General features: G+C 43.2%; 1 protein-coding gene, 1 long non-coding RNA gene and 1 pseudogene across 6 annotated transcripts in view; 1 reads left to right on the top strand and 2 right to left on the bottom strand.

The window, feature by feature from the left end:
* The window catches only part of NAA16 (N-alpha-acetyltransferase 16, NatA auxiliary subunit), a 66,509-nt gene extending 65,749 nt beyond the window's left edge, over positions 1–760 (bottom strand). For 4 of the 5 annotated variants that reach the window (XR_013407579.1, XR_013407580.1, XR_013407581.1 and 1 more), the window contains exon 1: positions 430–744. Coding sequence is in view for 2 of the 5 variants with exons in the window: in XM_077973580.1 (XP_077829706.1) it covers positions 430–483 (54 nt within the window). In the remaining 3 variants the exon portion in view is untranslated. 5 annotated transcript variants of the gene reach the window in all.
* A 4,970-nt stretch (positions 761–5,730) lies between these two features.
* Positions 5,731–27,773, bottom strand: part of LOC114673428 (uncharacterized) — a 176,548-nt gene continuing 154,505 nt past the window's right edge. Inside the window, exons 3-5 of the long non-coding RNA XR_013408038.1 lie at positions 15,171–15,262; positions 8,029–8,211; positions 5,731–5,792 (exon numbers count right to left, since the gene is read on the bottom strand). This is a non-coding gene — a long non-coding RNA (uncharacterized LOC114673428). The remainder of the gene's footprint in view (positions 5,793–8,028; positions 8,212–15,170; positions 15,263–27,773) is intronic.
* Positions 21,044–23,212, top strand: LOC100424075 (ras-related C3 botulinum toxin substrate 1 pseudogene; annotated as a pseudogene).

Raw genomic sequence — 27,773 nt, 5'->3', positions numbered from 1 at the left:
TTAAACGCAAAACAGAGAATGCAGAACGCAAAACACCTCACCGAGGGGAGACTGGCAAAATAAACCAACCAGGGAGGATCCCTGAGGGACTGCTGCGAGCCCGGCGTGGCAGAGCGCACGGCAGCCACTACCAGCCGAGGAGACTGTGCCCAGGCACTGCGGAGGGCGGCGTGAAGTTTCTGGAAAGAGCGCGGCGGGGGTGAGGCAAGCCGCTGCAGACCGAGGAAAGGAAGCGCGCGGAGGAGCGGCGTGGCTGCCCCCGGGGCCGGTCGGAGCGGGAAAGTGGGGTCCCGCGAGCTCCGAGGTAAACAAAGAGCGGTGGGCAGCGGAGGCCAAGCCCGGCCTGCGCCGGCCGCCGCCAGACCGCTTGCCCTTAAGGCCCGAGGACCCGGAGACTGGGGGGCGGCAGTGCGGCCTGTGGTCACTCACCAAGATGCGTTTGAAGAGGTTGCTCTCCTTGGGCGGCAGCAGCACGTTCGGCATCGTGGCCGGCGGGGAGGCTAGGTGCCCGGGCACTCCGTTTCGCGGGGGTGGGCACCGGGACGAACCGCTGCTGAGAGTCGGTCTGCGGGCGATGGATTAGTTCATTGGCCTACAGTTGCAGTTGGGCAGCCTGGCTGTTCGGCACGGTGGCAATGGAGAAGGAAGGCTGTCTGAGCAGGACACGCTTTCGCCAGGCTCCGCTTTTTGGCCAGCGGCGGCGGCGGTTCCCGCGCGCTGCAAGATGGCAGCCAGGGTCCGCCTCCCGAGCCCGACCCCGTGCGCATGCGCGGAGCGCCCTGCGACGAGGGGCTGCGGGTGACTACGGGGGCGTGGCGGGGACCAACTGCGTGGATTTGCCTTGGGCTGCGGCTCCCCTCGCCGCAATCTCGGCGCCCCCTGGGGCTCTGGCGAGCTGTCACCGAAACCTTGGAGTCCCATGGGGTGGTGAGTCACCACCCTCATTCGCCATTGCTCCTATGCATCAGAGCCCCTCATAAAACTCCTACTTATTGTCTGCTTCTCCTTGCAATAAAGTAATAATAAATAAAAATGAGAATTTTCTTTAAGTAGAAAAGAGAAGACACTGACTTGTATTGCACTCCTGATAAGCTTGTGGCCCAAGATAATGTTAGTTATGACTCTGAAGAGTCAGTTTTTTGCATTTCTCCCCATTTAGGAATTTGGGTGTCCGACACAAAGTAGACTTTTGATGTAAGATGAACTTGTTTTCCTTCCTTTTCCTCCTTGATTCAGACTCTGAGGAGAAGCCTTCTCTCTTCAGTGCAAACCAAACAAATATTTACAATCTTTGTTTTTGTTTGTTTGGTTGGTAGGTTTTGAGAGGGAGTATCGCTCTTGTAGCCCAGGCTGGAGTTCAGTGGCGCTATCTCGACTCACTGCAACCTCTGCCTCCCGGGTTCAAAGATTCTCCTGCCTCAGCTTCCCAAGTGACTGGGATTACAGGCATGCGCCACCGCGCCCGGCTAATTTTGTATTTTTACAAGAGACAGGGTTTCACTATGTTGGCCAGAATGGTCTTGATCTCTTGACATCGTGATCTGCCTGCCTCAACCTGCCAAAGTTCTGGGATTACAGGCGTGAGCCACCACGCCCGGCCGGAATTACGGTTTTATAAGGCCACTGGTCTTCTGAGACCTGAGACCAGAAAAACCTACCCTTTCTCTTCAGATGGTTCCCCTTCCTACAAGCCATATAATAATGGGAGAAACAGGCTTCAAATGCGGGATCTTCCAACTCTGGGGTACTTTCTACAACAAATAAAAGGCAGCATAGTGATGGTAATATGTGAGTCTGGAAAGATACAAAGGTGGCAAGAATAAACCATACATACAGTGTAGGGTTAGTATTAAAGTGTGTGTAAACATTAGGTACATAAGCTTATTTATACATGTGCTGAATCTTAATGGGTGCATATTTCTGAGACTATAAAGTAATTGATGAGTAACTGCATTTAGTGGGCTGTAATCAGAACTGGGCTGCCCTTTTTTATTTTCTTTCTTTTTTTCTTTCTTTCTTTTTTTTTTTTTTTTTTGGAGACAGTGTTTCCCTCTTGTTGCCCAGGCTGGAATGCAATGACTCCATCTCAGCTCACTGCAACCTCCGCCTCCCAGGTTCAAGCGATTCTCCTGCCTCAGCCTCCCGAGTAGCAGGGATTACAGGCATGCACCATCACCCCCGGCTAATTGTGTATTTTTGGTAGAGACGCGGTTTCTCCATGTTGGTCAGGCTGGTCTCAATCTCCCGACCTCAGGTGATCTGCCCACCTCGGCCTTCCAAAGTGCTGGGATTACAGGCGTGAGCCACCATGCCTGCCTATTTGATTTTCCTTCTTTCTAGCCTAAGTTGGTTGGAGATGAAAGAAAGAATCATAGGAGTCTTTTTTTTTTTTCTTTCAATCTCCTACGTTTCACACAGGATCATAGGAGTCTTTTAAAATAGGGAAAGTACTGTCATTAAAATTGGGGGTCCACAGCAATTCCATTGCTGGGTATATACCCAAAGGAATATAAATCGTTCTACCATAAAGACACATGCACAGATGGCCAGGCTAAGTGACTCACCTGTAATCCCAGCACTTAGGGAGGCTGAGGCGGGTGGATCACCCTGAGCTCAGGAGTTGGAGACCAGCCGGGGCAACATCACACACACACACACACACACACACACACACACACACACACACACCACTAGCTGGGCATGGTGGCGAGTGCCTGTAGTCCCAGCTACTTGGGATGCTGAGGTGGTAGGATCAATTGGGCCTGGGAGTCAGGTTGCAGTGAGCCAAGATCATGCCACTGCACTCCAGCCTGGGCAACAGAGTGAGACCCCTGCCTCAAAAAAAAAAAAAGACTCATGCACGTGTATGTTCATCACAGCACTATTCACAATAACAAAGACATGGAAGTAACCTAGATGCCCATCAGTGGTGGACTGGATAAAGAAAATGTGGTACATATACACCATGGAATACTACACAGCCACAAAAAAGAGCGAGACCATGTCCTTTGCAGCAACACAGATAGAGCTGGAGGCCATTATCCAAAATGAATTAATGCAGGAACAGAAAATCAAATACCACATGTTTTCACTTACAGGTGGAATTATAAACACTGAGTACCCATGGACACAAAGAAGGGAACAATAGACACTGAGGCCTACTTGAGGGTGGAGAGTAGGAAGAGGGCAAAGATTTAAAAACTGCCTATAGGGTATTATGCTGATTACCTGGGTGACAAGACTATCTGTACACCAAACCCCCACAGCATGCAATTTACCCCTGTAACAAACCTGCACATGTACCCCTTGAGCCTAAAATAAAAAATTGAAAGAAAAAAATAAAATAAAAGTGGGGGTCCAAGGGCCTATGTGTACTCTGCAGAGCTCCCAAGCTGCCCAAACTGTTAGGAAGTAGGCAAGTATAGCTGCTTTGGGAGCTTGCCTGAGGTGCACCTGAACTAGTGGCAGTCCTCCACCCAGAGAACTGAGCAGGCACACAGAAATGCCTCCTCTCAGCACCCTCATACGCAACAACCACTGCCACAATTCTACCCACAGTTTGCTTACCACAGCATTACTAATTCCTGAAAACCCTTTGGCTTCCAATTTATCTAGTCATTTATCTACATCATTGGAAGTAAAGGGTTACTTATGGGAAGAGCCAAACCTTCAGTGCTTCAGTCAAGCCCTCACTTGACCCTCATAGGACATCGACTTTTCTAGACCTATTTCAAAATGACAAATTAGATTTTTTTAAAGAAATATACAAGAGAAGGGAAGAAAAGCATAGTACCAAATGTAAATATTTTGAAGACAAGGAATGTTTGTCTATTATGAAAGTTTCCTGTGGGCCTCTTCCAGCCTTATTTACTACAAATCATTAACTATTTCACTCTCTGTGGTAACAGCTAAATCGTCATCCTCATTCACCATTGCTCTCCCCAACCTCTAAATCAGCAGCCCAGGAAGGTTCTTCATGAGCACTCTGCAGCACCTACCCACTGCCAACTTTCCCTTCCCATGACACACAGCTCTGTGCCAGCATCTCCCAGGGAAGCACAGTCATGCAAAGAAAATCTGCAATCCCAAATACTAGAAAGCAGCACTAGTTTGCTACTAGTCATAAACTATAGTTATATATAGTTATAAATACTCATATTTAATATTTTCTTCATCTGTCTTTCATATACCATACACACATGCCTTTTGTATTAGTCTGTTCTCACATTGCTATAAAAAAATTACCTGAGACTGAGTAATTTATAAAGAAAATAAGTTTAATTGACTCACAGTTCTACAGGCTATACAGGAAGCATGACTGAGGAGGCCTCAGAAAACTTACAATCATGGTGGAATGCAAATGGGAAGCAGGCACGTTCTACATGGCTGGAGCAGAAGGAAGAGAGTAAAGGAGGAGGTGCTACACACTTTTTTTTTTTTTTTGAGATGGAACCTCACTCTGTCACCCAGGCTGTAGTGCAGTGGCATGATCTCAGTCACTGCAACCTCCACCTCCTGGGTTCAAGCAATCCTCCTGCCTCAGCCTCCTGAACAGCTGGGACTACAGGGATGCACCACCATGCCCAGCTAATTTTTGTATTTTTAGTAGAGACGGGGTTTCACCATGTTGGCCAGGCTGGTCTTGAACTCCTGACCTCGTGATCCACCTGCCTCAGCCTCCCAAAGTGCTGGGATTACAGGCATGAGTCACCATGCCCAGCAGTGCTACACACTTTTAAACAATCAGATCGTAAGAACTCATTATCATGAGAACAGCAAGGGGAAAATCTGTCCCCATGATCCAGTCACCTCCTACCAGGCCCCTCCTCCAACACTGGGGGTTACAATTCAACATGAGATTGGGGTGGGGGGGCATGAATCCAAACTATATCACCTTGGTTGTCTACACTACTGTGGGGGTAAGGGGAGAGGGAGGGAATAGAAAAGAACACCAATCATGCTGCTGGTAGTTGTCATCCTGAACCTTATGTGTTTAAAAGATGTAATGTATGCACAATCAGAAAGCCTAGATTAACCAGTAACTTTAATCTTATTACTGACTTCCTGTTTAGTCTGGAACAAATCTTATTTCTATCTTTCAACAGAAAATGGGGTTATAATAACATTATTATAATGTGTTTCACAGCAGGGTTATGTGAATTTAATGCTTAGTCATTTCAAAGCCTGTGATAAAAAACAAATACTGTGTAAATCTGAACTCACTGTCTCTGAGGAAAAATGCCGAAGTCCCTTTGGAGCCATCATGGACATCCACCCAGATGCTCCTTCCTGGCGCTTCAGACGGTGCATACCTCCTTTAGAATCATGCACAAAGTAAAATAACAGTAACCACATCTGTAAAGGCCTTTGCAGTTCCCAAAGCCCATTTTACATATATAGTATGGCCACTGATTCTTCTTATTCAGCCTAGTAAAGACAAGGAAAAAAGAATCTGGAAAAGGATTTTCTCCACCCCATACACATGCATGTCTTCCAGAGCCAGCTGGCAACCTAAAATCAAATAGTTTGCTGCTATTCCCACAGCCAATTTAACTATGTAATTAAAGGCTGATGGGAAAATAACTTGTCAGGTTACACAGCGTGTTCCACCTCAGACTCCCCGATGTTTCTGCTCTCTTCCATGTTCTTGGCGCTTCTTTCTGAGAAAGAAAGGTACTCTCATTCCTCCCTTTGAGTTCTTCATCTCATCCCTTTTTTCTTTTCCTCAAATTTTATTCATCAGTTACTCTCCTCCCAGTTTGCATGTTCTCTCTCTTTAGATAGTTTATATCCTAGTGGGAGGAGACAGATTATAAACGCGTAAACAAATAGACAAGGTAATTCCAAACTGTATGAAGTCCTATGAGGGACATAAAGCAAGTCCTATGAGGGAAACAAAGCAAGATCATTTGAGAGCAATGGGGGCTGAGGGAAGGACAACTTTAAACCAAGTACACAGGAATGAGAACCCTTTGGGGAGGTGATAACGACAATTGAACAGAAACCTGAGGATGAGAAGGATGGGATGGCATATTCTAAACAAAGGGAACCATATGCAAATATCCTAATACAGGAAGAAGATTGGTATGATGAAGGAATAGAAGGGAAAGGTGAGAACTTGTCTCTCTTCTCTGGTTAAAGGTCGTGGCTGGAGTGTAGTGCAGGAGAAGTAAAGTGGTATGCAGTACAGTTGAAAATATAGGCCAGGTTGTGCAGAGTTCGTGGTCTCAGGCAATGTGGATTTGTTTTGTTTTTTAAATCTTAAGTTCAATGGGAATCTACTGAAACATTTTCAGAAGGCAAGTTACATGATCTGATGATTTAATTTTTTAAAAGTCATTCTGGCCAAGCACAGTGGCTCACACCCATAATCCTAACTCTTTGGGAAACCAAGGCAGGAGGATCACTTGAGCGCAGGAGTTCAAAAACAACCTGGGCAACATAGTGAGACCCCGTCTCTACAAAAAAATTTAAAAATTAGCCAGACATAGTGGTATATGCCTGTAGTCCCAGCTACTTAAGAGGCTGAGGTGGGATAATAGTTTGAGCCTGGGAGGTCAAGGCTGCAGTGAGCCATTATTACACAACTGCATTAAATCACTCTGACTACATGGGGAAAACAGATGAGAAATAGTAGGGTATTTTTTAGGAAAGTGGCAACTCTATTTATCCCTTAAGATTTGGCTTCTGTGCCCAACAGTTTTCTGAAAGTGTTTTCTGAAATATCATCAGTTCATTTGTTCTGCGTTGTGAAACCTGAAAAAGCCAATCCTTCAAGATAAATCCTTAGTGTCTAACTGGGCCTGAATTGAAAATAGAGCCAATTGGCCATTTGCTGATTAGAGATCACACATGTACTCTGAGTTCCTTACAGGCTTTTGCTTAACTTTTCAGCTTTCATAGCTGCCAGTTCCTGTTTATACTCCAGAACCAACCAATAAGCTGTAACCTGTGTCAAGCAACCAAAACTCAGCAAAATCAACCAATCAGAACTAAGCAAGTTTGCATCCTTCATTTGCATAAATGGAGGAGCATGGGAACCTGGGTAGGTACTTTCTGTATAAAAACAATCCCTCCCTTTGTTCTCTGGAATGTACCTTCCTTTTGTGCCAAAGGCTGTGTCTCCCCAATTTGCAAACTGTTCATTGGAATATTCTCTTTCTTCTAAATTCCTTTTCAGATAATTTTTGTTCACAGTATTTATTGTTGAGCACCTACAATGTTACAGGCAGTCTGCTAACAGTCAAAAATATCTGCTCTCAGCGGAAGCCCAGGCACATGTCTGTAGTTCCAGCTACTTGTGAGGCTGAGACAAGAGCATCAGTTGAGCATAGGGATTTGAGGCTGCAGTGCACTGTGATTGTGCCTGTGAATAGCCACTGCCCTCCAATCTGGGCAATAAGTAAGATCCTGCCTCTAAACAAACATCTGCCCTCATGGAGCTTATATTTTTAAGAATTGGCCAATTCCAAAAAGTTTCTCAGTCCGCAGGGTCCTTAATCTCTCATTGGCATTTCACACTGTAGACCACCCTCTCCTTCATGAATTTCTCTTCCTTATGTTACCAGAAAGGGCTCCTGATCCAGACCCCAGAAGAGGGTTCTTGGATCTCACTGAAGAAAGAATTTGGGGCCAGTCCACAGTGCAAAGCAAAAGCAAGTTTATTAAGGAAGTAAAGTGGGGAAAGCATAGCTACTCTATAGACAGAGTAGAGCATTTCTGAAAGTAAGAGGAGGAACGCACCCACCCCTAGGTACAATGCTTATTTATATATAGGATAACAACAACAACAACAACAACAACAACAACAACAACAAAAAACATGGGGAGATTTGCTCTGCTACAAGGGTTTGTGATTTAAAAATTAATTTTCTTAATTACTGTATTTTACAAGAATCGATATTATTTATCTTTAAAGCAAAATTAGGAGTGCTTTTGTTTTCAAGATATCAGGACATTCCTGAGTCTGGGTCTGTTTAGTAAACGTTATTAACCTGTTCCGTTAATGTAGCGGCTAGGAATACCTACCATCCTGGGAATGCAGCCCAGTAAGTCCCAGCCTCACTTTTCTTAGCCCTCACTCAAGATCGAGTAGCTCTGGTTCAAATGCCTCTGACACTTGCATCGCCAAGACACTGCAGAATTCTGGGTTTTCTCCTGCACCTCTTCTTGGTCATCCTTTGGGTCCTCAATCAAGTCCTCGTTCTTCTCCTAAATGTAGATTATCTAGATAATTCTGTTTTCTTTTTCAACGACAACAGTAAAACATGTTCATTGAACACCTACTATGTGCAAGACCAGCATGTACAGAATACACTAGCAATACAAAATTAATAAATTCTCTTGCTCCCACAGTGTCATTATTAACACCAAGTAGATGACTTCAAATCTGTCTCCAGTTTCAAGTCCTTTTTTGATCTCTTCTGGCCTTCATTCTCATTGTTTAATATCTCCATCTGGATGTCTTATAAGCATTTCCTACTTTAACAGTTGAAATAAAATGTATTATCTTCCCATCAAAGTAGTCCAAAAAAATAGAGAAAACAACTTCTCTGTTTTTGTTATTGACACCACTCTTGTAGTTAGCATCAAATATATATACATATAAAATAAAAATAAATAAATCAAAAAATATAAATAAATAAGAAAGGCTCTTTCTGGAATTTCTTGTCTGGAATATAGATATTCTAGCTTCTTGAGTAGCTGGAATTACTACAGGTTCCACCTACTCAAGGTGCTCTCTTGAATAGCTGGAATTACAAGTTCCAACTACTCAGGTGCAACCACACCCAGCTTGCCTCAAAATTTTATAATCAACTTTGACTGCTCTTTCTTATTCTCAAGTTGCCAAGTGCTTTAGATTCTAGATCTAGGCCAGGTGCAGTGGCTCACGCCTGTAATCCCAACACTTTGGAGGCCAAAGCAGGAGGAACACTTGAACCCAGGAGTTTGAGACCAGCATGGGCAATATAAGGAGGCCCCATCTCTACAAAAAAAAATAAAAATAATTTAGCCAGACGTGGTGGTGCACACCTGTGGTCTCAGCTACTTGGGAGGCTGAGGTGGGAGGATCACTTGAGCCGAGGAGGTCAAGGCTGCAGTGAGCCATGATTGTGTCACTGCACTCCAGCCTGGGTGATAAAGACAGACCCCATCTCAAAAAATAAAAATTTAAAAAAAAATCCATATCTAGTGTGTTTCTCCCTTTTCTTCCCTGTGTTGGGGCACAGAAATGATTCCCCAAATATAGCCATGCTGAGTGCTTTTGAAAATCCTCAAAAATAAGCCTGAGAAGAAAGGTCTTTCTCTATGCCCCTTCTCCCACCTTCCTGTCTCTCTGATCCTGTTTCCAGAAGCACCCTAAGACAGACTCTTGGCCAGGCATGGGGGCTCGCACCTGTCATCCCAACACTTTGGGAGGCCTAGGTGGGCGGCTCACCTCAGGTCAGGAGTTCGAGACCAGCCTGGCCAATATGGTGAAACCCTGTCTCTACTAAAAATACCAAAATTAGCCAGACATGGTGGTGGTGGGTGCCTGTAATCCCAGCTACTCGGGAGGCTGAGGCAGGAGAATCACTTGAACCCAGGAGAGGGAGGTTGCAATGAGCCAAGATCCTGCTACTGCACTCCAGCCTGGGCAACGGAGGGAGACTCCGTCTCAAAAAAATAAAAATAAAAAAATAAATAAGAAAGACTTTTTCTGGAATTTCTTATCTGAAGAAGAAAGTTTGAATACAATTGTCTTAAGACTCTCTCCCTAGGAATCTCATCAAATAACCAGGAAAGATCAACCACCAGAGAAGAGAAGAGACTGGGGGTCATCCCCACCCCCAGACAGACTTTTCATCTGTTCTTCTGAGAGCAGCACCAAGAGATTTCCCAGGGACTTTATCTACATAATAAGACAGACTTTGTTTCTGTGCAGCTCTGGTTCTTTTTTTGAGATGGAACCTCGCTCTGTTGCCCAGGCTGGAGTGCAGTGGTGTGATCTCGGCTCATTGCAACCTCCACCTCCTGGGTTCAAGCGATTCTCTTGCCTCGGCCTCCTGAGTAGGTGGGATTACAGACGCCCACCACCATACCCAGCTAATTTTTGTATTTTGAGTAGAGTCAGGGTTTCACCCTGTTGGCCAGACTGGTCTCAAACTCCTGACTTCAGGTGATCTGCCCACCTCGGCCTCCCAAAGTACTGCGATTACAGGCGTGAGCCACCGTGCCTGACCTGTCCTTCGCCTTTCTATATCATCTGCCTCCTACCTCCCAAGTCAGTACATCTCTCCCCTCTGAAAACAGGTACATAAGCTTCTGTATAATAGTGCATTGTTGGGTCACCATTCTGTGATTCCCCCATGCTATTTACATGAAAATAAAATTGTGTATGCCTTTTCTCCTATTAATCTGCCTTTTGTCAGTTTTCAGTGAACCCTAAAGGGTGAAGGGAAAAGTTTCCTATTCCCTGGTGAATGCTGAGTTAATTCCACTACCTGTGCTTAGGAGGGCATACATCTTGACCTTCTTAAGGAATTTTACTCCTCTCTCCTATTTCTCCTTTCTCTTCTCAATTACTGCAATCATTTCATCATAACTGTTATTGAACACTTACTCTGTACTAGACACTATATGCAATTTGCTATTTCTTATTTAATCTTTATGAAACCCCTATGAGAAAAATACTATTATCCCTGAGAAAAAGAGAAATAGCTCAGAGCGATCCGATCTATGTGAGGTGTGCAAAATGTATCAGGCCCAGAGAGACATGAGTATGGAGCTTCAGTCATGGCCCCCTGCACCCAGTCAATTGTTTAAAGGCATTTTGTTCTTGACTAGCTGCCTCGCCCATTACCTTCATGTTACTGAAATTTGTGATACAAAGAACAATGTGTAGCCAATCAATAACTTATGTCATTTTAATGTAAAATCTTGGTAAACAATTTAGGAATTGCCTCTTTTTTATTTTTTTCCTTTAAAACCCACTGGTAAGGCTGGGTGCAGTGGCTCATGCTTAAAATCCCAACACTTTGGGAAGCCGAGTCAGGAGGATTGCTTGAGGCCAGGAGTTCAGGCCCAGCAAGACCCTGTCTCTAATTATTTTTTAAAAATGTTTAAACTACTTGTAATTACAGCAAATAGAAGTGTGTATTCAGGGAAACTTGAATCTATGCTTTTGGGTGGCCATCTTCAAACTTTGAGCTCAAATAAATTCTATGCTTAATCATATTTTCTGTATCTCGTTACTTAAGGTTGACATTTTGGTGACCCAAACGGGACCTGAAGCAGACCTCCAGTGATCACTGTCACTTCACTGACAACTGGAGACCTGGTGCCAGTAGTTTATCCAACCTTCTGGAGTCAACCATGATCCCTGGAAAGGCCCCTCTCAAGTTTGAATCTTCCTGACTTGCTTGAGGATTGAGACATTATTTAAGCCTATACACATTCCTAAATTGATAGGGCTGAAATTGAAACTCTACTGTTCGGTAAGAGTTTCATTTGTTGTTCTTTAGTGATTTTGGTGATCACAGATTTGTAAGTTTCACTTTTTCTCTGATATTAAGGTCTTATTTGAATTATACCTTAGAGCTTTTCAAACTTTTCTCTCATTCAGAATTTTGGTCAGGAAGATACCAGTTTATCACTGAAAAAAGAAAGTCTTTAAAACTGGCCAGATTGTGAAGCTCAGTTCAATTGACAAATTTAAACTTTTCTTCTTGAGTGATCAAAATTCCTCCTGCTAGATCTTTTTGGCCATTCAAAAGGAAAGTCTTAGTTTTGGGCAACCTTACTTCTATAACTGAGTCTTCCTCCTGAAGTAGAGATCCACCACTAGAAACACCAGCTGGATTCATGTTTAATACTCACAGCACCTCCTCATGCAAATATCTAGGAAAATGGATCTCATATTACTCAAGATGACCCCAAGTTACAATGGCCAAAATGGGGTACCTTTGAAACACCTAAACTAGTCTATCTGCATGATCCATTAGTAAAAGTCGGCTCTAAAAGAAAAGAAAATAACTGGGAGCTATTTTCAACAATACTTAGAAACCTCTAAAAGAGGTTGTGATAAAGCCGATTCTCTGCAAGAGTAAGACAAAAGTACAAAACAATTTCTGAATTTAAAAATACTGCTAAAATTTTTTCCCCTCCTTCAGCTCCTGTTTCTACTTTTTTTTTTTTTTTTTTTTTTTTGAGATGGAGTCTCATTCTGTCGCCCAGCCTGGAGTGCAGTGGTGTGATCTCGGCTCACTACAACCTCCACACACACACTCCCACCCTCAGGTTGAATCACATCTCCTGCCTCAGCCTCCTGAGTAGCTGGGATTACAGGCATGCATCATGCTCGACTAATTTTTGTACTTTTTAGTAGAGACAGGGTTTCACCATGTTGGCCAGGCTGGTCTCAAACTCCTGGCCTCAAGTGAACTGCCTGCCTTGGCCTCCCAAAGTGCTGGGATTACAGGTGTGAGCTGGCCTCCTCCTTCTCTTTTGACAGAAATTCCTTGTCCAGATTTACCTCCTCTTCCTCTTCTTCCTCATTCTGCTGTTCTGGCTCCATTTTGGAAATACCTTGTGTCCATTAGAGGAGAACCTGACTTGATATATCAACCATGGTCAAAAGTAGAACTTAAAGGCATAATTTAAAAATTCCCAGATCCTCTTCAGGACCCCACTGAATTTGCTAGAAAATGTGATTTAAATGTTTGAGCTTATAATCCCAGATTCTCTGGTTTATACCAAGTGATTCGCATATTAGTGTCAGAAAGTAAAGCCAAAGATTAGATAGCAAAGGCAAATTGGAGAAATTGTTTAAAGGACTTACATAAATTTTCTGAAGCAGATCATGAATGGGCCTGCAATACTGCCAAAGCTTTGCTAAATCCTATCCCCTTTGTTTTCCAAAAGTTATTAATTGGAACAAAATATAACAATACCAACAAAATCTTGATGAGCCTGTAATGTTATACTATGAGAGTGTGAAAAAAAAAAAAACATTTAAACAATATTCAGACCTATCAGAATAAACGTATGCTAACTTACCAAAATGATGTTCTCCTTAACTAAAACTTAGTAAATGGATCAGATAAAGAACTGGCATTTGTAACAAAGAGATAATGCCCCAGTTGGACTGCCTCTCAAACTCATGAGCCAGTTAATTTTGCTGATCAAATATTCCATACTCTACCTAAGGAAGAAAAAGAAAAAGTCAAACAAAGAGGAAAAGCTAAAAAGATCATGAGTTTGCAACTAAAACAATTGTCTAACCTAGTAAGTTCCAAAACCAATCTAATCCTCTGCTTTGCAATTTCTGCAAAAATCCTGGACGTTACAAAAAGGATTGTAGATTATATAATATTCACAGCTCCTTCTCTCAAAGGAAAAAAAGGGAAAATGTATTTAGAATTAAAAGATAAGATTGAATTATTAGGTTCAAGAATTTTTTTGAAATCTGATCCTATTAATTTATAAATTGCAGTTTATATTGTCATAGAGGAAACCAAATTGTTAAATAATGAAGAGTTATAAGAGGAATTAAAGGCTGGGCACGGTGGCTCACACCTGTAATCCCGGCACTTTGGGAAGCCAAGGCAGGCAGATCACCTGAGGTCAGGGGTTAAAGACCAGCCTGGCCAACATGGTGAAAACCTATCTCTACTAAAAATACAAAAAATTAGCCAGACGTAGTGGCATACACCTGTAATCCCAGCTACTCAGGAGGCTGAGGCAGGAGAACCACTTGAACCCGGAAGGCGGAGGTTGCGGTGAGCCAAGATAATGCCACTGCACTCCAGCCTGGGTAAAAAAGCGCGACCCAGTCTCAAAAAAAAAAAAAAAGGAGCAATTAAAAGTAGTACCTGATCTCTTTGGCTTTTGGGGTACCAGGGATTACTTCGTATTGTGAGAGAAAACCTGACTTTTGTATGTGTAATGGGTGACAAGTTATTGGCAAAAGCTGCAGTTTTGGAAGTGGCAGCCAGTGGTTGCAGTGAGTGGTTGTTACTGCAGGGGACTTAGAGAAAAAGGAAGGTTTGAAACCTTGGAGGTTGTGGGAACACTCAACACCAAAAGATAGGACTACAGTGGGCTAATCACAGAGTGGGCTGATTGGCTTTGGGTCACCCACTAACCTTGGGGAATGTCTTTGTAGTGAGATGTACTGTGGAAGTGTTGACTTTGGAAAACAAGATACAAAAACCATCAGCAATATTTCAAACAAAAATTTATGTAATCATTTTAGTGTTCCCATCAGTTCAGTCCCTTGTATTTCTTGTTCTTTTTGATGTTGACATAGCAATCCTCATGAATGAGTCCGTCTTTTATTAGAATTCTGGGAGTTTTTATTTAGCCCATTTATCCTAAAGTTATCAGAAATCAGTGTTCAAGAGTACTTGTTAGTCTTTTCCATGAAAAGCAATTTTGGAATACAGCTGATTGCAAATGCTTTTAGAGAAGAATTCAAAACAACAGCTGTGGATGATAAAAATTTAGAATAGGCATGATTAAAATCTGATGAAAGTTCCAATTGACCAGGAAATTTAGTTATTGCTATTACATGTAGCATTTAAGATATCTAGTAGATGCAACCAGAATTATGACTGATAATGTTACATCAGATCATCAGAATTTTATAACTTTTATATACTTTTTAGAATATTTAAATTAATAACATATTCATACAAATGTAACTTTAACATAGCAATCAAAAATCATAACAACATTATGACTGATAAAATATTTTTATTAATTTGTATGATTTTGGAAACACTTATATCAATAACATACCCATAAATGTAACTGAGAGAAGATCTAATACTATTATTTGACAATGCCTACCATACAATTTACCAAATAATTTAATATCTCTACAAAATGAGAGATACATTCTTTGATGTTTCCAGAGGCCCAACTAGAATATCCCAAAGTTAATTTTAAGCCAAAAAAACATACTTTAGAATTTCAATCCTGGTGAAATCTGCCAAAGACATCAAAAGATTTGAAACATTTGATCAAAAGAGAATCATGGGCTGCGTACAGTGGCTCAGGCCAGTAATCCCAGTGCTTTGGGAGGCTGAGGTGGGAGGATTGCTTGAGGCCGGGTGTTTAAGACCAGCCTGGGCTACATTAGCAAAATCTCATCTCCATGAAAAGTTTTACAGCATGGTAGCTCAAACCTGTAGTCCCAGTGCGTTGAGAGGTCAAGGCAGATGATTGCTTGAGGCCATAAGTTCAAGACCAGCCTGGGCAACATATGAAGACTTGGTATCTACAAATAAAAATGAAAAATGAACTGGTTATGGTGACATACACCTGTAGTCCTAGCTACTCAGGAGACCAAGGATTGCTTGAGCCCCAGAGTTCAAAATTGCAACAAGTTGTGATTGCACCACTTCATTCCAGTTTGGGCAACAGAGAAAGACCTTATCTCTAAAACAAAAAAATGAAAAAAAAAAATTTAATTAGCTGGATGTTCTGGCATGCATCAGTAGTCCCAGCTATTCAGGAGGCTGAGATGGGAGGATCACTTGAGCCTAGTTTACAGTGAACTACGATCACACAACTGCACTCCAGCCTAGGCAACAGAGCAAGATCCTATCTCAAAACAAAAACAAAAACAAAAATCTGAAAAACAAAACAGAATCACAGGTCACTGTTAAATAATAGTTATTCATTTAACCAGAGTGATAATCATAAAACTTCAAAAGCTATATAGAAGTTACATGATTTTGAAAACCTTAGCCCATTTAAAGCTCAGTTTTCCTAAGTAACCAAAATCCTAATAAAGACAACACAAGGATTATCTTGATAAAATGTAAAATCTTTCTTTTTTTTCAGATCTGTTACCAAAAAGGAAAAGAAAAATCTTCTGTTGTGTAATTGCTTTTTCTCATGAGAAGCCCAGTTAGATAACCTGGAAGTCAAACCTGATGAAAAAGGTACTTGAATTTAAGCAGACAGAGGAAGAGTTTGTCCAAGATTATGATGTACAATTTATTATGGAGAAATGTAAACAAGAAAACTAGTACCTTGAGTAGGGACACAAAGTAGGGACTCTTAGTAACAACATGAATGTTTCCTGGTTATAAAGAAAACCCAAGAGTACAGAATCAAGGTATACTGAAGGAAAACATTGCTTTTCTACATCTTCAAGATAAAACATTTCAGTGTTAGGCCATAACATCAGTGTTAGAACCAGAACAAAGGTTACAGGAATTGATAAAAACACTGAAGGAGAAAGTTACCACCCCAGCCAAGCAAAAAGATGTACCTTTCCCAGGGATAAAAAAACAGAAGGCAATGACATGTGACCTGCAAGTCACATGCAGCAAGGTACAGTAAAAGTTGAACTTCTGAGATACAAGTCTGAAAAGTTTTAAAAAGATACAGATTTCAGAATTAAAAATTCAGAACCTCTGAATTTTACTGAAAGCAAATCGATACTTGATGAAAAACTTGTTATTCTAACACAGGGAACCAAAATTTTAGTTTTGTATTAGTATAATTTAATATCAAAGCTCAATCTTTAGAAAGACTTATAAGTAATTTCCTTTTAATTATAGCCAACTTGATCAAATGCAAATTTTCTTTCATAAATTTTCTTTTCACAAACCTTATCACAAAGTACTCTGACAATATGTACCATTGACAATATGCTTGGAATTTCTGCTTTGTCCTTTACTTTTGCTCTCTTAAATTTTACTTTATGACACAAATTTATCATATAAAGTTTTTTCTCATGTAAAATTATTATCTTTTCTTTTTAACCTTTCTTACCAAAAACACATCTTCATATCTATACTTTCTTCACATATCACTCTCCTACTTAACTGGTTCTTTCCTGTCTCTTCTATATTTTGAAAAAATGTTTAACCTACAAATTAGACAAAATTATTTTTTTCTCAATAAAGAACACAACTTTATCCCTTTCTTTCTTTTTCCTTTCTTTTTTTTTTTTTTTTTTTTTTTTTTTTTTTTTGTGAGATGGAGTCTCACTCTGTTGCCAGGCTGGAGTGCAGTGGTACAATCTCAGCTCACTGCAATCTCTACCTCCCAGGTTCAAGCAATTCTCATGCCTCAGCCTCCCCAGTAGCTGGGATTACAGGCACGCACCACCATGCCCAGCTAATTTTTGTATTTTTAATAGAGATGGGGTTTCACCATGTTGGCCAGGATGGTCTCAATCTCTTGACCTCGTGATCCACCTGCCTCGGCCTCCCAAAGTGCTGGGATTACAAGCCACCTTGCCCAGCCACTTTGTGACTTTCTTATAATTTGTTTCTATCAAAAATACATTTTGAATATATATGCACTCTTTGTATACAGAATTCTATATATTGATTACAATTTTTTAACTCTTAAATTTAGTGAAACCTAGGAAGCAAGATCTTGAATTGTCTGTCACATATCAGTATTTTACTTTTAATTTCTTTTCTTTTTTTACCTACCTGATTCATTTTCAATATATCAATACTTATCATGAGAATCATTTTGTAATTTTTAGAAACATGTTTCCCTATAACATAATTTTAAAATCTTATTTGATAATGACCCAGATTTAATTAGTATATATTAATTCAATACAACTTTAAGATATCAAATGACATTAAAAGTTCATTTATGGAAATTTATTTCATTTACCTAATTCATTTATTTTAGCAGATAACCTAGATGATTTCTGAAAACTGAAATATTAGACAAAGTTAGTTATGGTATCAAATTATTTCCTTGTTATCCATTTTTATAGCCTGTGACTATCAGGTGTTCACTTAAATACGAACCTTAAAGTTAAGTATATCGGTATTTTGCTGATAAGCCAGAAGATATGGCTGTTTTCATTAAATCAACAACATTAAATTAGTCTTATCACAAAATTACACAAAGATCATTCTGTTTTAGGCTGTTTATACTTTTATAACCTTTGTGTTAAACCATGACAGCTTCAGATATCTAACAGAGAAAGATATAAAACTGACCAGTAAACCCAGGCAAAGTGTATGCTGACAATTCTGAAGACATTTCTAGTTTTATTTTACCAATAATTTTAAAATCATCTTATTTATTAATGCTTTACTCATTTCACATAAACTAAAAGCCATGAGGGTTAATTACTATATATTTTATATGAGCATTCATTTCTCCTGAAGAGATTTCTGGTCAACTATGCCAGATTTTACCATGTAGACACAATATATAATACATGTATATATGTATAAATACATCTAAACACACACACACACACAAAGATTTCACAACTTTCATTTTAGAATTTTAGTCATGAGATAGTAATAAAAACTCATTGGCTCATAAAAGACAATTGTATCTAAATTATATTTCTGACAAAATTGGAATCTGATTGCCCTTACAGATAATCTAATGAAGACTGTGGACCAAAATTTCAGGCAAGTAAGTTTTTGTGGCAGTTTCATTTTAGTTTTTTGGTGATAGTGTCTCTCACTCTGGCACCCAGGCTGGAGTGCTGTGGCATCATCATAGCTCACTGCAGCCCTGAACTACTGGGCTCAACCAATTCTCCCACCTCAGCCTCCTCCCAAGTACCTAGTGCTACAGGCGCATGCCACCACACCTGGCTAATTTATTTTTGTTTTTATTTTCATTGAGAGGAGGGTCTCACTATGTTACCCTGACTTGTCTTGAACTCCCTGCCTCAAATGATCCTCATGTCTTTGCTTCGCAAAGTGCTAGAAAGGCATAAGCCACTACGCCTGGCTGGAAGTTTGATTTTTGTAAAATCAATTTTACCCTTTTTTTCAGTTTCAAATGAGTTTAAGTTTAATTTTTTTTGTCCTTTTTTTTTTTTTTTTTTTTTTTTTTGAGGCAGAGTCTCACTCTGTCGCCCAGGCTGGAGTGCAGTGGCGTGATCTTGGCTCACTGCAAGCTCCGCCTCCTGGGTTCACGCCATTCTCCTGCCTCAGCCTGCCGAGTAGCTGGGACTACAGGTGCCTGCCACCATGCCCAGCTAATTTTTTGTATTTTTAGTAGAGATGGGGTTTCAGCGTGTTAGCCAGGATGGTCTTGATCTCCTGACTTCATGATCCTCCCACCTTGGCCTCCCAAAGTGCTGGGATTACAGAAGTGAGCCACTGCGCCCAGCCAAGGTTACATTTTTAATATTTACATTTTGGCTAGGACTGGCTGAATTGAATAAGAAAAATAAAATCCCCAATTATCCTTGAATTAGTAACACATCTATCTTTCGTTTACCAGTCTGGTTTGCTTGATTAACAAATGTGGATGGGAAAGATTAGAGCAGTTTCTCTCTCTCTCTCTCTCTCTCTCTCTCTCTCTCTCTCTCTCTCTCTCTCTCTCTCTCTCTCTCTCTCTCTCTCTCTCTCCCTCTCCCCTTTCAGCTTTTTTTGGTGGTTGTTTTTTGTTTTTTTGTTTTTTTTTGTTGTTGTTGTTGGTCTCTGCATAGCAGAAAAAGTAAAACTTTTGTATTGAACAGAGATTCCTTATATTATTGCTCCAAGCTCAAGATTTTGATCTCTTTGATCTAAAAGCCTAACTTTTATAAACACTTATATAGTTCTTTCTCTTTTAGATTTCTAATTTTTCAATTAAGTGTTCCATTTTAATGGGGGCGGCTGATTATATTTTACCATTGTCAGTGAAAGACTAAGATCACAAAAGGTCCAGGAAAGGTTGCAGGAAATCATAAGTGGCATTTATCAGTCCCAGTTTAGAAAAAATTTGTTGGATCTGTATTTTAACAATCTCAGGAGTTTTATTCTTGTTCTGTAGCTGTTCTGTTTGCATATCTGTTCTACATTTAAATACCTTTCCCTCTTTTGAGAGAAATAAATGTATGCATTGTGAAATTCCAAAAGTCTCTACCTAAGAGATATATGAGCACCAAAGGAACAAGCAGAAAGGAATGAGTTCAAATAAGGGAGTGGGGGTGGGGAAGTAGCCAGAAGGATAGGGAGAAGCAGTTGGAGGGGACAGGGAGAAAGTTGCTACATCTTTTTCAATTTAGAAATAGTTTCAGGCTGACCAGGTGCAGCAGTGCACCTGTAATTCCAGCACTTTGGGAGGCTGTGGCGGGTAGATCGCTTGAGCCTGGGAGTTCAAGACCTCCCCAGGCAACATGACAAAACCCCATCTCTGCTAAAAATACAAAAATTAGCCAGGAGTGGTGGCGCGTGCCTATAGTTCCAGCTACTCTGGAGGCCGAGGTGGGAAGATCACTTGGGCCTGGGAGAGCAAGGTGACAGTGAGCTGTAATCATGACACTGTACTCCAGCCTGGACAACAAAGCAAGACCCTATCTCAAAGAGAAAGAAAAGAAAAATAGTTTCTGGTATCCTTTTATTTACCTGTTGAATAGACGCAACTTTTTTTCAAAATTTCTTTTACAGGTTGGTGCAAACGTAATTGCAGTTTTGGAGAGTTAATTTTAAATCATTATAGCTAGGCTCAAATATATCTGTATTAATCAAAATAAGAACCATTACAGGCCAGGCGCAGTGGCTCACACCTGTAATCCCAGCACTTTGGGAGGCCAAGGCGGGCGGATTATGAGGTAAGGAGTTCGAGACCAGCCTGGCCAACATGGTGAAACACCCATCTCTACTAAAAATACAAAAATTAGCTAGGCACTGGGGTATGCACCTGTAGTCCCAGCTACTCGGGAGGCTGGGGCAGGAGAATCACTTGAACCCAGGAGGCTGAGGTTGCAGTGAGCCGAGATTGCTCCACTGCACTCCAGCCTGGGTGACAAAGTGAAACTCCGTATCAAAAAAAAAAAAGAACCATTACAATCAATACATTTTTGCCAATGAGAAATAAGTTTGTTTCTTCCTGTAGCATAAAAATCTGTGCTTCAGGATTCAACAAACTCTTGGAAAGCATTTTCTGCATCCTGCTAGTTATGGAAGCATTTTCCCTGCAAAAAGTTGTTGAGATGCTTGAAGAAGAGATAGTCAGTTGGCGGGAGGTCAGGTGAATATGGCAGATGAGGCAAAACTTCATAGCCCAATTTGTTCAACTTTTGAAGCATTGGTTGTGCAACGTGTGGTTGGGTGTTGTCATGGAGAAGAATTGGGCCCTTTTTGTTGACCAATGCCGGCTGCAGGCTTTGCAGTTTTCAGTGGATCTCACTGATTTGCTGAGCATACTTCTCAGATGTAATAGTTTCACACGGATTCAGAAAGCTGTCATGGATCAGATTGGCAGCAGACCATCAAACAGTGACCATGACCTTTTTTTGGTGCAAGTTTGACTTTGAGAAGTGCTTTGGAGCTTCTTCTCAGTCCAACCACTGAACTGACTGTCACCAGTTGTCATATAAAATCCACTTTTTGGCCAGGCGCAGTGGCTCATGCCTGTAATCCTAGCACTTTGAGAGGCCAAGGTGGGTGGATCACCTGAGCAGGAGTTCAAGACCAGCCTGGCCAATATGGCAAAACCCCATCTCTACTAAAAATACAAAAATTAGCTGGGCGTGGTGGCACATGCCTATAATCCCAGCTACCTGGGAGACTGAGGCAGGAGAATCACTTGAACCTGGGAGGCAGAGGGTTCAGTGAGCTGAGATTGAACTGCCACCGCACTACAGTCGGGGTGACAGAGCAAGACTCCATCTCAGAAAAAAAAAAAAAAAATTTAAATCTACTTTTCATTGCACAAATCCAATCAAGAAATGGTTCGTTGTTGTTGCGTACAATAAGACAGCACTTCAAAAAAATTATTATTTTTTTAAATTTTTGCTCAGCTCATGAGGTACTCACTTATCAAGCTTTCTCACCTTTCCAATTTGCTTCAAATGCCAAATGACCATAGAATGGTCAACATCGAGTTCTTTAGCAACATCTTGTGTAATTGTAAGAGGGTCAGCTTTGATTATTGCTATAAATTGGTCATTGTCAACTTCTGATGGCTGGCCACTACGCTCCTTATCTTCAAGGCTCTTGTCTCCTTTGCAAAACTTCTTGAACCACCACTGCTCTGTATGTTCATTAGCAGTTCCTGGGCCAAATGCGTTATTGACATTGTGAGTTGTCTCCGTGCTTTACAACCCATTTTGAACTCGAATAACAAAATTGCTTGAATTTGCTTTTTGTCTAACATCATTTCCATAGTCTAAAATAAACAAAAAATAAACATCAAGAAATGTCATTAACAAAAGAAATAAAGTGAAAAATACTCACTAAAATGATGTATAACAAAACCACATTATTTAAGAATGTATTCCAATACCAAACGGCAAATTCCAACAATGCAAAAACTGCAATTACTTTTGCACTCACCTAAATAGAAGCTTCTAAGTGCTAGTGACAGTAAGTCTCCCACTCATTTTATTTAAACCCAGCTTTTCCCAATTGTGCACATGAATTAATTATTTTAGGCATTTGCAAAAGATTCCCATTTTGGGCTAAGGGTGAGGTGGCATGGACAACGACCTTGGCACCCCATCCCCTGCCACCTGCAGTCATACACCTGCCTACCATGCTTCTATCCCACCACTTCTTGCCTTAATGCCTGACCACCACTGCCAGGGCCCAGTAAGTGACCCAGGTGGAAGCCATCAAGTGTGTGGTGGTTGGAGATGGAGCTATAAGTAAAACTTGCCTACTAATCAGTGTTACACCCAATGCATTTCCCAATGCATTATCACTATTGTCTTTGACAATTATTCCGTTGCCAATGTTAAGGTAGATGGAAAGCCAGTGAATCTGGGCTTATGGGATACATCTGGACAAGAAGATTATGACAGATCATGCCCCCATTCTGTCGGTAAACAGACATATTTTTAATATGCTTCTCCCTCATGAGTCCTGCATCATTTGAAAATGATGTCTGTGCAGAGTGGCATTCTGAAATGCAGCACCATTTTCCCAACACTCCCATCATTATTGTGGGAAGTAAACTTGATCTTAGTGTTGTTAAAGACACATTTGAGAAACTGAAGGAGAAGAAACTGACTCCCATCACCTATCTGCAGTTTTTAGCCAGGAATAAGGGGATTGGTGCTTTAAAATACGTGAAGTGCTTGGCTCTCACATAGCGAGGGTTCAAAACAGTGTTTGATGAAGCTATCTGAGCAGTTCTCTGCCCACTTCCTGTGAAGAAGAGGAAGAGAAAATGCCTGCCGTTGTAAATGTCTGATCTCCTGACCTCGTGATCCGCCCGCCTCGGCCTCCCAAAGTGCTGGGATTACAGGTGTGAGCCACCGTGCCCGGCGAAATGCAGACATTTTCTAAGTAATTTTCAGATATGTAAAGCAGAACAGCCTTCTTAATGAAACACTGCCATTTAATGCACCAATAACTTATTAACCCGTGTTCATTCCATAATATCGTACTGTCTATCATAATGAAATGAGTACAACAAACTCAGCTCTTTGGATCAGTCTTTTTTATTTTATACTGAATGTCCTAGGGTGAGCTTGAGGGCCTCCTTGGTAAGTTCTGTGGCAGCCACCAGAGCTCGCAGACAAGGTTGCCAGCCCTGGACCGTGGGGTCTAACTGCTTGGAGAGATAGGCCACAGCCTGGTATGTGGATCCAACCGGCTGGGCCAGGAGGCCAGTAGCTACCTTTTGACGCTCCTCGGTGAGTAGATTAAAAGGCCGAAGGGGGTTGGGGAGAGAGAGAGCAGGGGCAGAAAGGAGACAGTCCTGAAGCTTCTTGAAAGAGTTGGCAAACAATGAGGGGTCGGACAGCGGTCCGGTGGGTGCTTCCTTGGCAGCCTGGTAGAGGGGCTTGGCTAGGACCCTGAAGTTGGGAATCCAATGCCTGAAATACCCTACCAGTACTAGGAAGGACAAGATCTCTTCCGCATCCTGAGGAGGCTGGAGAGTTTCACTGAGGCTTATTCTATCTGCCATGAGGCTTTTTGTAGTGGGTGTGAGGAGTATGCCTAGGTAGATGACAGAAGGGGTGGAAAGCTGAGCCTTAGCCGGGGTAACCTGATAACCTCGGTCGCCAAGAAAATTTAAAAGTGTTAGCAGTATCTGCAAGGGAGCTCTCCCAGGAGGGACTACATAGTAATAAGTCATCTACATATTGCAATAGTGTGCTGCGGGTAAGGGGACAGAGGCTAACATCCTGTGCCAGTGCCTGTCTGAAAAAATGGGGGCTATCTCGGAACGCTTGAGGCAAAACCGTCCAAGTCAGCTGGGAAGAAATATGAGTGTCTGGATCTTCCCATGTAAAGGCAAACAGAAAGTGACAGTCGGGATGTAGGGGAATGGTGAAGAAGGCATCCTTTAGGTCAAGGACAGTAAAATGGGTGGTATCAGGGGGAATGCGTGAGAGAAGTGTATATGGTTTAGGAACAACTGGAAAAGTGGGGACTACTGCCTCATTGATGAGGCGTAGATCCTGCACAAGGCGGTAGGCCCTGGAGCTTTTCCGTACAGGCAGGATAGGAGTATTGCATGGTGAGTTGGCAGGGACTAGAATGTGCTGCTGGAGCAGGTGCGTGATGATGGGTTTCAGCCCTTGTTGGTGCTCAAGGGAGATGGGGAACTGGGGTCCAGGGGAAACTTAGAGGGGTCCTTCAGCCGGATGCGGACTGGAGTATGGTGCTGGGCAATGATCGGGGTGGAGGTGTCCCACACCTTAGGGTTAATGGGGACCAGAAACGGGAGTGGGGTGTCAGCCTGGCGGGGTTTATCAGGTGAGAGGAGGGGAAAGAGGAGCGTGAGGTGCAGGGAGGGGTTGGGCCGGAAGTGAACTGAGGCCCCTAGCTTGGAGAGGAGGTCTCATCCTAACAAAGGGACTGGGCACAAAGGAATGATGAGAAATGAGTGCGAGAAAAGGGAGCCATCCAGGCGGCAAGACGGAGGAGGAGTCTGGCGGTAGGTGGAGGGAGTGCTATCAATTCCCATGACCGTGACAGTGGAGGGATGGCTGGGGCCACTGAAGGAAGGCAAAACAGAGTAGGTAGCCCCCGTGTCCATAAGGAAGGATATGGACTTACCCGCTATCTGGAGCATAACCCTGGGCTCGGCGAGAGTAAGAGGGGTTCCCAAGTCTGGGCCTCTTCAATCTTCATCAGTGTTGAGGAGCTGGAAGACGCCTCCAGCACCTGGAGGAGGGTCATCACGTGGAGGCATAGCAACCGTCCTCAGGTTGGGGCAGTCTGACTTCCAGTGGCCCATCTACCAACAGCTTGGACAGGGGCAAGTTGGCTTCTTAGGGTTGGGGCACTGCTTGGCCCAGTGGCCATCATTGCCGCACTTGAAGCAGGCACCAGGTGGCGCTTGGGGAGTACCTCCTCTCTGAGAGCTCCTGGAGCTGGCCGGCCTCAGGGCGGCTACCAAGGCCTGGGTTTGGAGTTGTGCCTTCTGTTTTAGCCTGGCCTGTCACTGGGCCTCAGCTGCTTCCTCCCTGGAGTTGTAGACCTTGAAGGCCAGTTTGACTAAATCCTGGATGGAAGTTTGAGGGCTGTCCTCCACCTTTTTTAATTTTTTATGGATATCCGGAGCCGACTGAGAAATAAAGTACATAGCCAAGATAGTTCCTCCTGCAGGGGATGTAGGGTCAAGGCAGGTGTACTGAGTGAGTGCCTCAGTCAGTCGGTTAAGAAAAACGGCCGGATTCTCATCTGAGCCTTGGACTACCTCCTTTAATTTATCAAAGTTGACTGACTTATTGGAGGCTACTTGCATGCTGGCAAGAAGGCACTGGACCATCATGTCTCGGCGGCGGTGGCCTGCCTGCCCAACCTGGTAGTCCCAGCCGGGCTCGGCCGAGGGCACCGCCTCGGTGCCAACTGGCATGGCGGGGTCAGTTAAATGAACCTGGTCAGCATGCTGCCTGGCTGCTGCTAGGATACACTGCCATTCCTCAGGGGACAGGGTTGAGGTCATAACGACATGGAGATCATGCCAGGTGAAGTCATATGCCTGGCATAGGTATCTGAACTCTTTGATATACAGAGTGGGGTTGGCCGAGAAAGAGCCTGCACCCTCTTCAGTCTTAGACAGGTCTGCCAGCGAAAATGGCACATGGACCCGGACTATTCCTTTGGCGCCTGCCACTTCCCGCAAGGGGCACAGGAGGTCAGTCCTGGACCGGGTATGGGCTGAGACAGGTGAGGAGGAGGTGGAGATAGGAGAGACAGGGCCCGTCAGGTTTAGTGGGGACACAGGAGGAGTGGAGGGAAGGGGTGGCGCCAACGAGGACGGAGACGACGACGGGTCAGGGTAAGGGGGAGGTTGAGCACGGGACCGAAGGGGGGGCAGGGAAAGAGTATAAGGGGCTCAGACAAAGAGGAAGAATCATCCTTCTCCTTGCTTGAGGGAGTGGATTTCGCGAGCAAGACCTGGGCCAACAAACGTTGGGCACAGAGGTCTGGGCGGGAGCGCAAGTCCCAAAAGGCCTGAACGTAGGCTACCTCAGACCATTTGCCTAGTCTCTTGCAGAAATTGGTCAGGTCTGTGAGGATGTTAAAGTCTAGAGTGCCCTCTGCAGGCCACTGAGACTGATTATCTAATTTATACTGTGGCCATGCCACTGCAGAAGAAAATAAGCCGCTTTCGTTTTAGGTCTTGGCTGAGACCTAAAGTCTGAAAATTAGCCAAGAGGCACCCCAGAGGGGATTTTCGGTCTGGTTCGGACTGGGCGGCCCCCATGATCCTGAGGCGGGCAGTCCAGAGGCAACGAGAGCATCCTCCCAGTGCCACGTGGAGTGCGGGGTATGGTGGCTTCTGGGGAGGTTGGACGACTCCTAGTCCCCAGTGCCGAGGTCACAAGTGACGGACGGGGGAAGCCCTGACGTGGCTGTGTTTTCGGGCAGGGACTCCTGGAGCCTGCAGGACGGGGGAAAACTAACCCAGCAGTGATCGAATTGAGTCTTGGATTTGGTGAAAGGGCTCCCGGCTGGGAGAGGAGGTCCTGGCTCGGGGAGAGGAGAGCCTGCCCGAACCGGCAGGGGTCCGGGGGGGGTCTCCTCCCGGGTTTCCGCACTAATGTAATGTAATAGGGAGACAAGCAAAGTCTTACGAGGCAGATGAGAACAGAGGTAGTCTTTATTGGGCTCACGGGCGAGGTTCACCAGTCCCCTAGGAGGAGGACCAAGGAAGTCACGCTCGGGGTGGGTATCGGGGGGCTTTTATAGGGCAAGGTAGGCGGGGTTTATAGGTTTCAGTTTTCCTGAGTTAGGTTTCGATTTCTGAGGAATGATGTGTCCAGGAGCTTGCGCAGAGCGGGGGTTTTTTATCAGGCGTGAGCTTTTTTCATGCCCTGAGAGTCTTAGCAGGAAGTGAAGGGTGGGAAGTCCTAACAAAGGGCCTGCCATGCCGGGTGATACCACCATGTTGGGTCTAGATTCCTGCCTAACATGGGCGACAGAGTGAAACACCATCTAAAAAAAAAAAAGGAACTGATTTGATGAAGATAATTTTAGTGACTTACAATCTAGGCAGAGGAATTAGTAATGTCAAGAAAAATTGTTAAAGACTTTGAAATGGGTGAAAGATTGGCCGGGCACAGTGGCTCACACCTATAATCCCAGCACTTTGGGAGGCCAAGGCAGGCGGATCATGAGGTCAGGAGATCGAGACCATCCTGGCAAACACTGTGAAACCCCATCTCTACTAAAAATACAAAAAATTAGCCGGGCGTGGTGGTGGGTGCCTGTAGTCCCAGCTACTTGGGAGGCTGAGGCAGGAGAATGGCGTGAACCTGGAAGGCGAAACTTGTGGTCCACTGCACTCGAGCCTGGGTGACAGAGCGAAACTCTGTCTCAAAAAAAAAAAAAAAAAAAAAAAGAAATGCAAATTGTGTACAATGGAGGGGCAAGTGATTATGG

The sequence above is a fragment of the Macaca mulatta genome, chromosome 17, assembly GCF_049350105.2.
Source record: "Macaca mulatta isolate MMU2019108-1 chromosome 17, T2T-MMU8v2.0, whole genome shotgun sequence".
Taxonomy (NCBI): domain Eukaryota; kingdom Metazoa; phylum Chordata; class Mammalia; order Primates; family Cercopithecidae; genus Macaca; species Macaca mulatta.
Note: the sequence above shows the minus strand (reverse complement) of the source record. Positions and strands in the feature narration are given on the sequence as shown.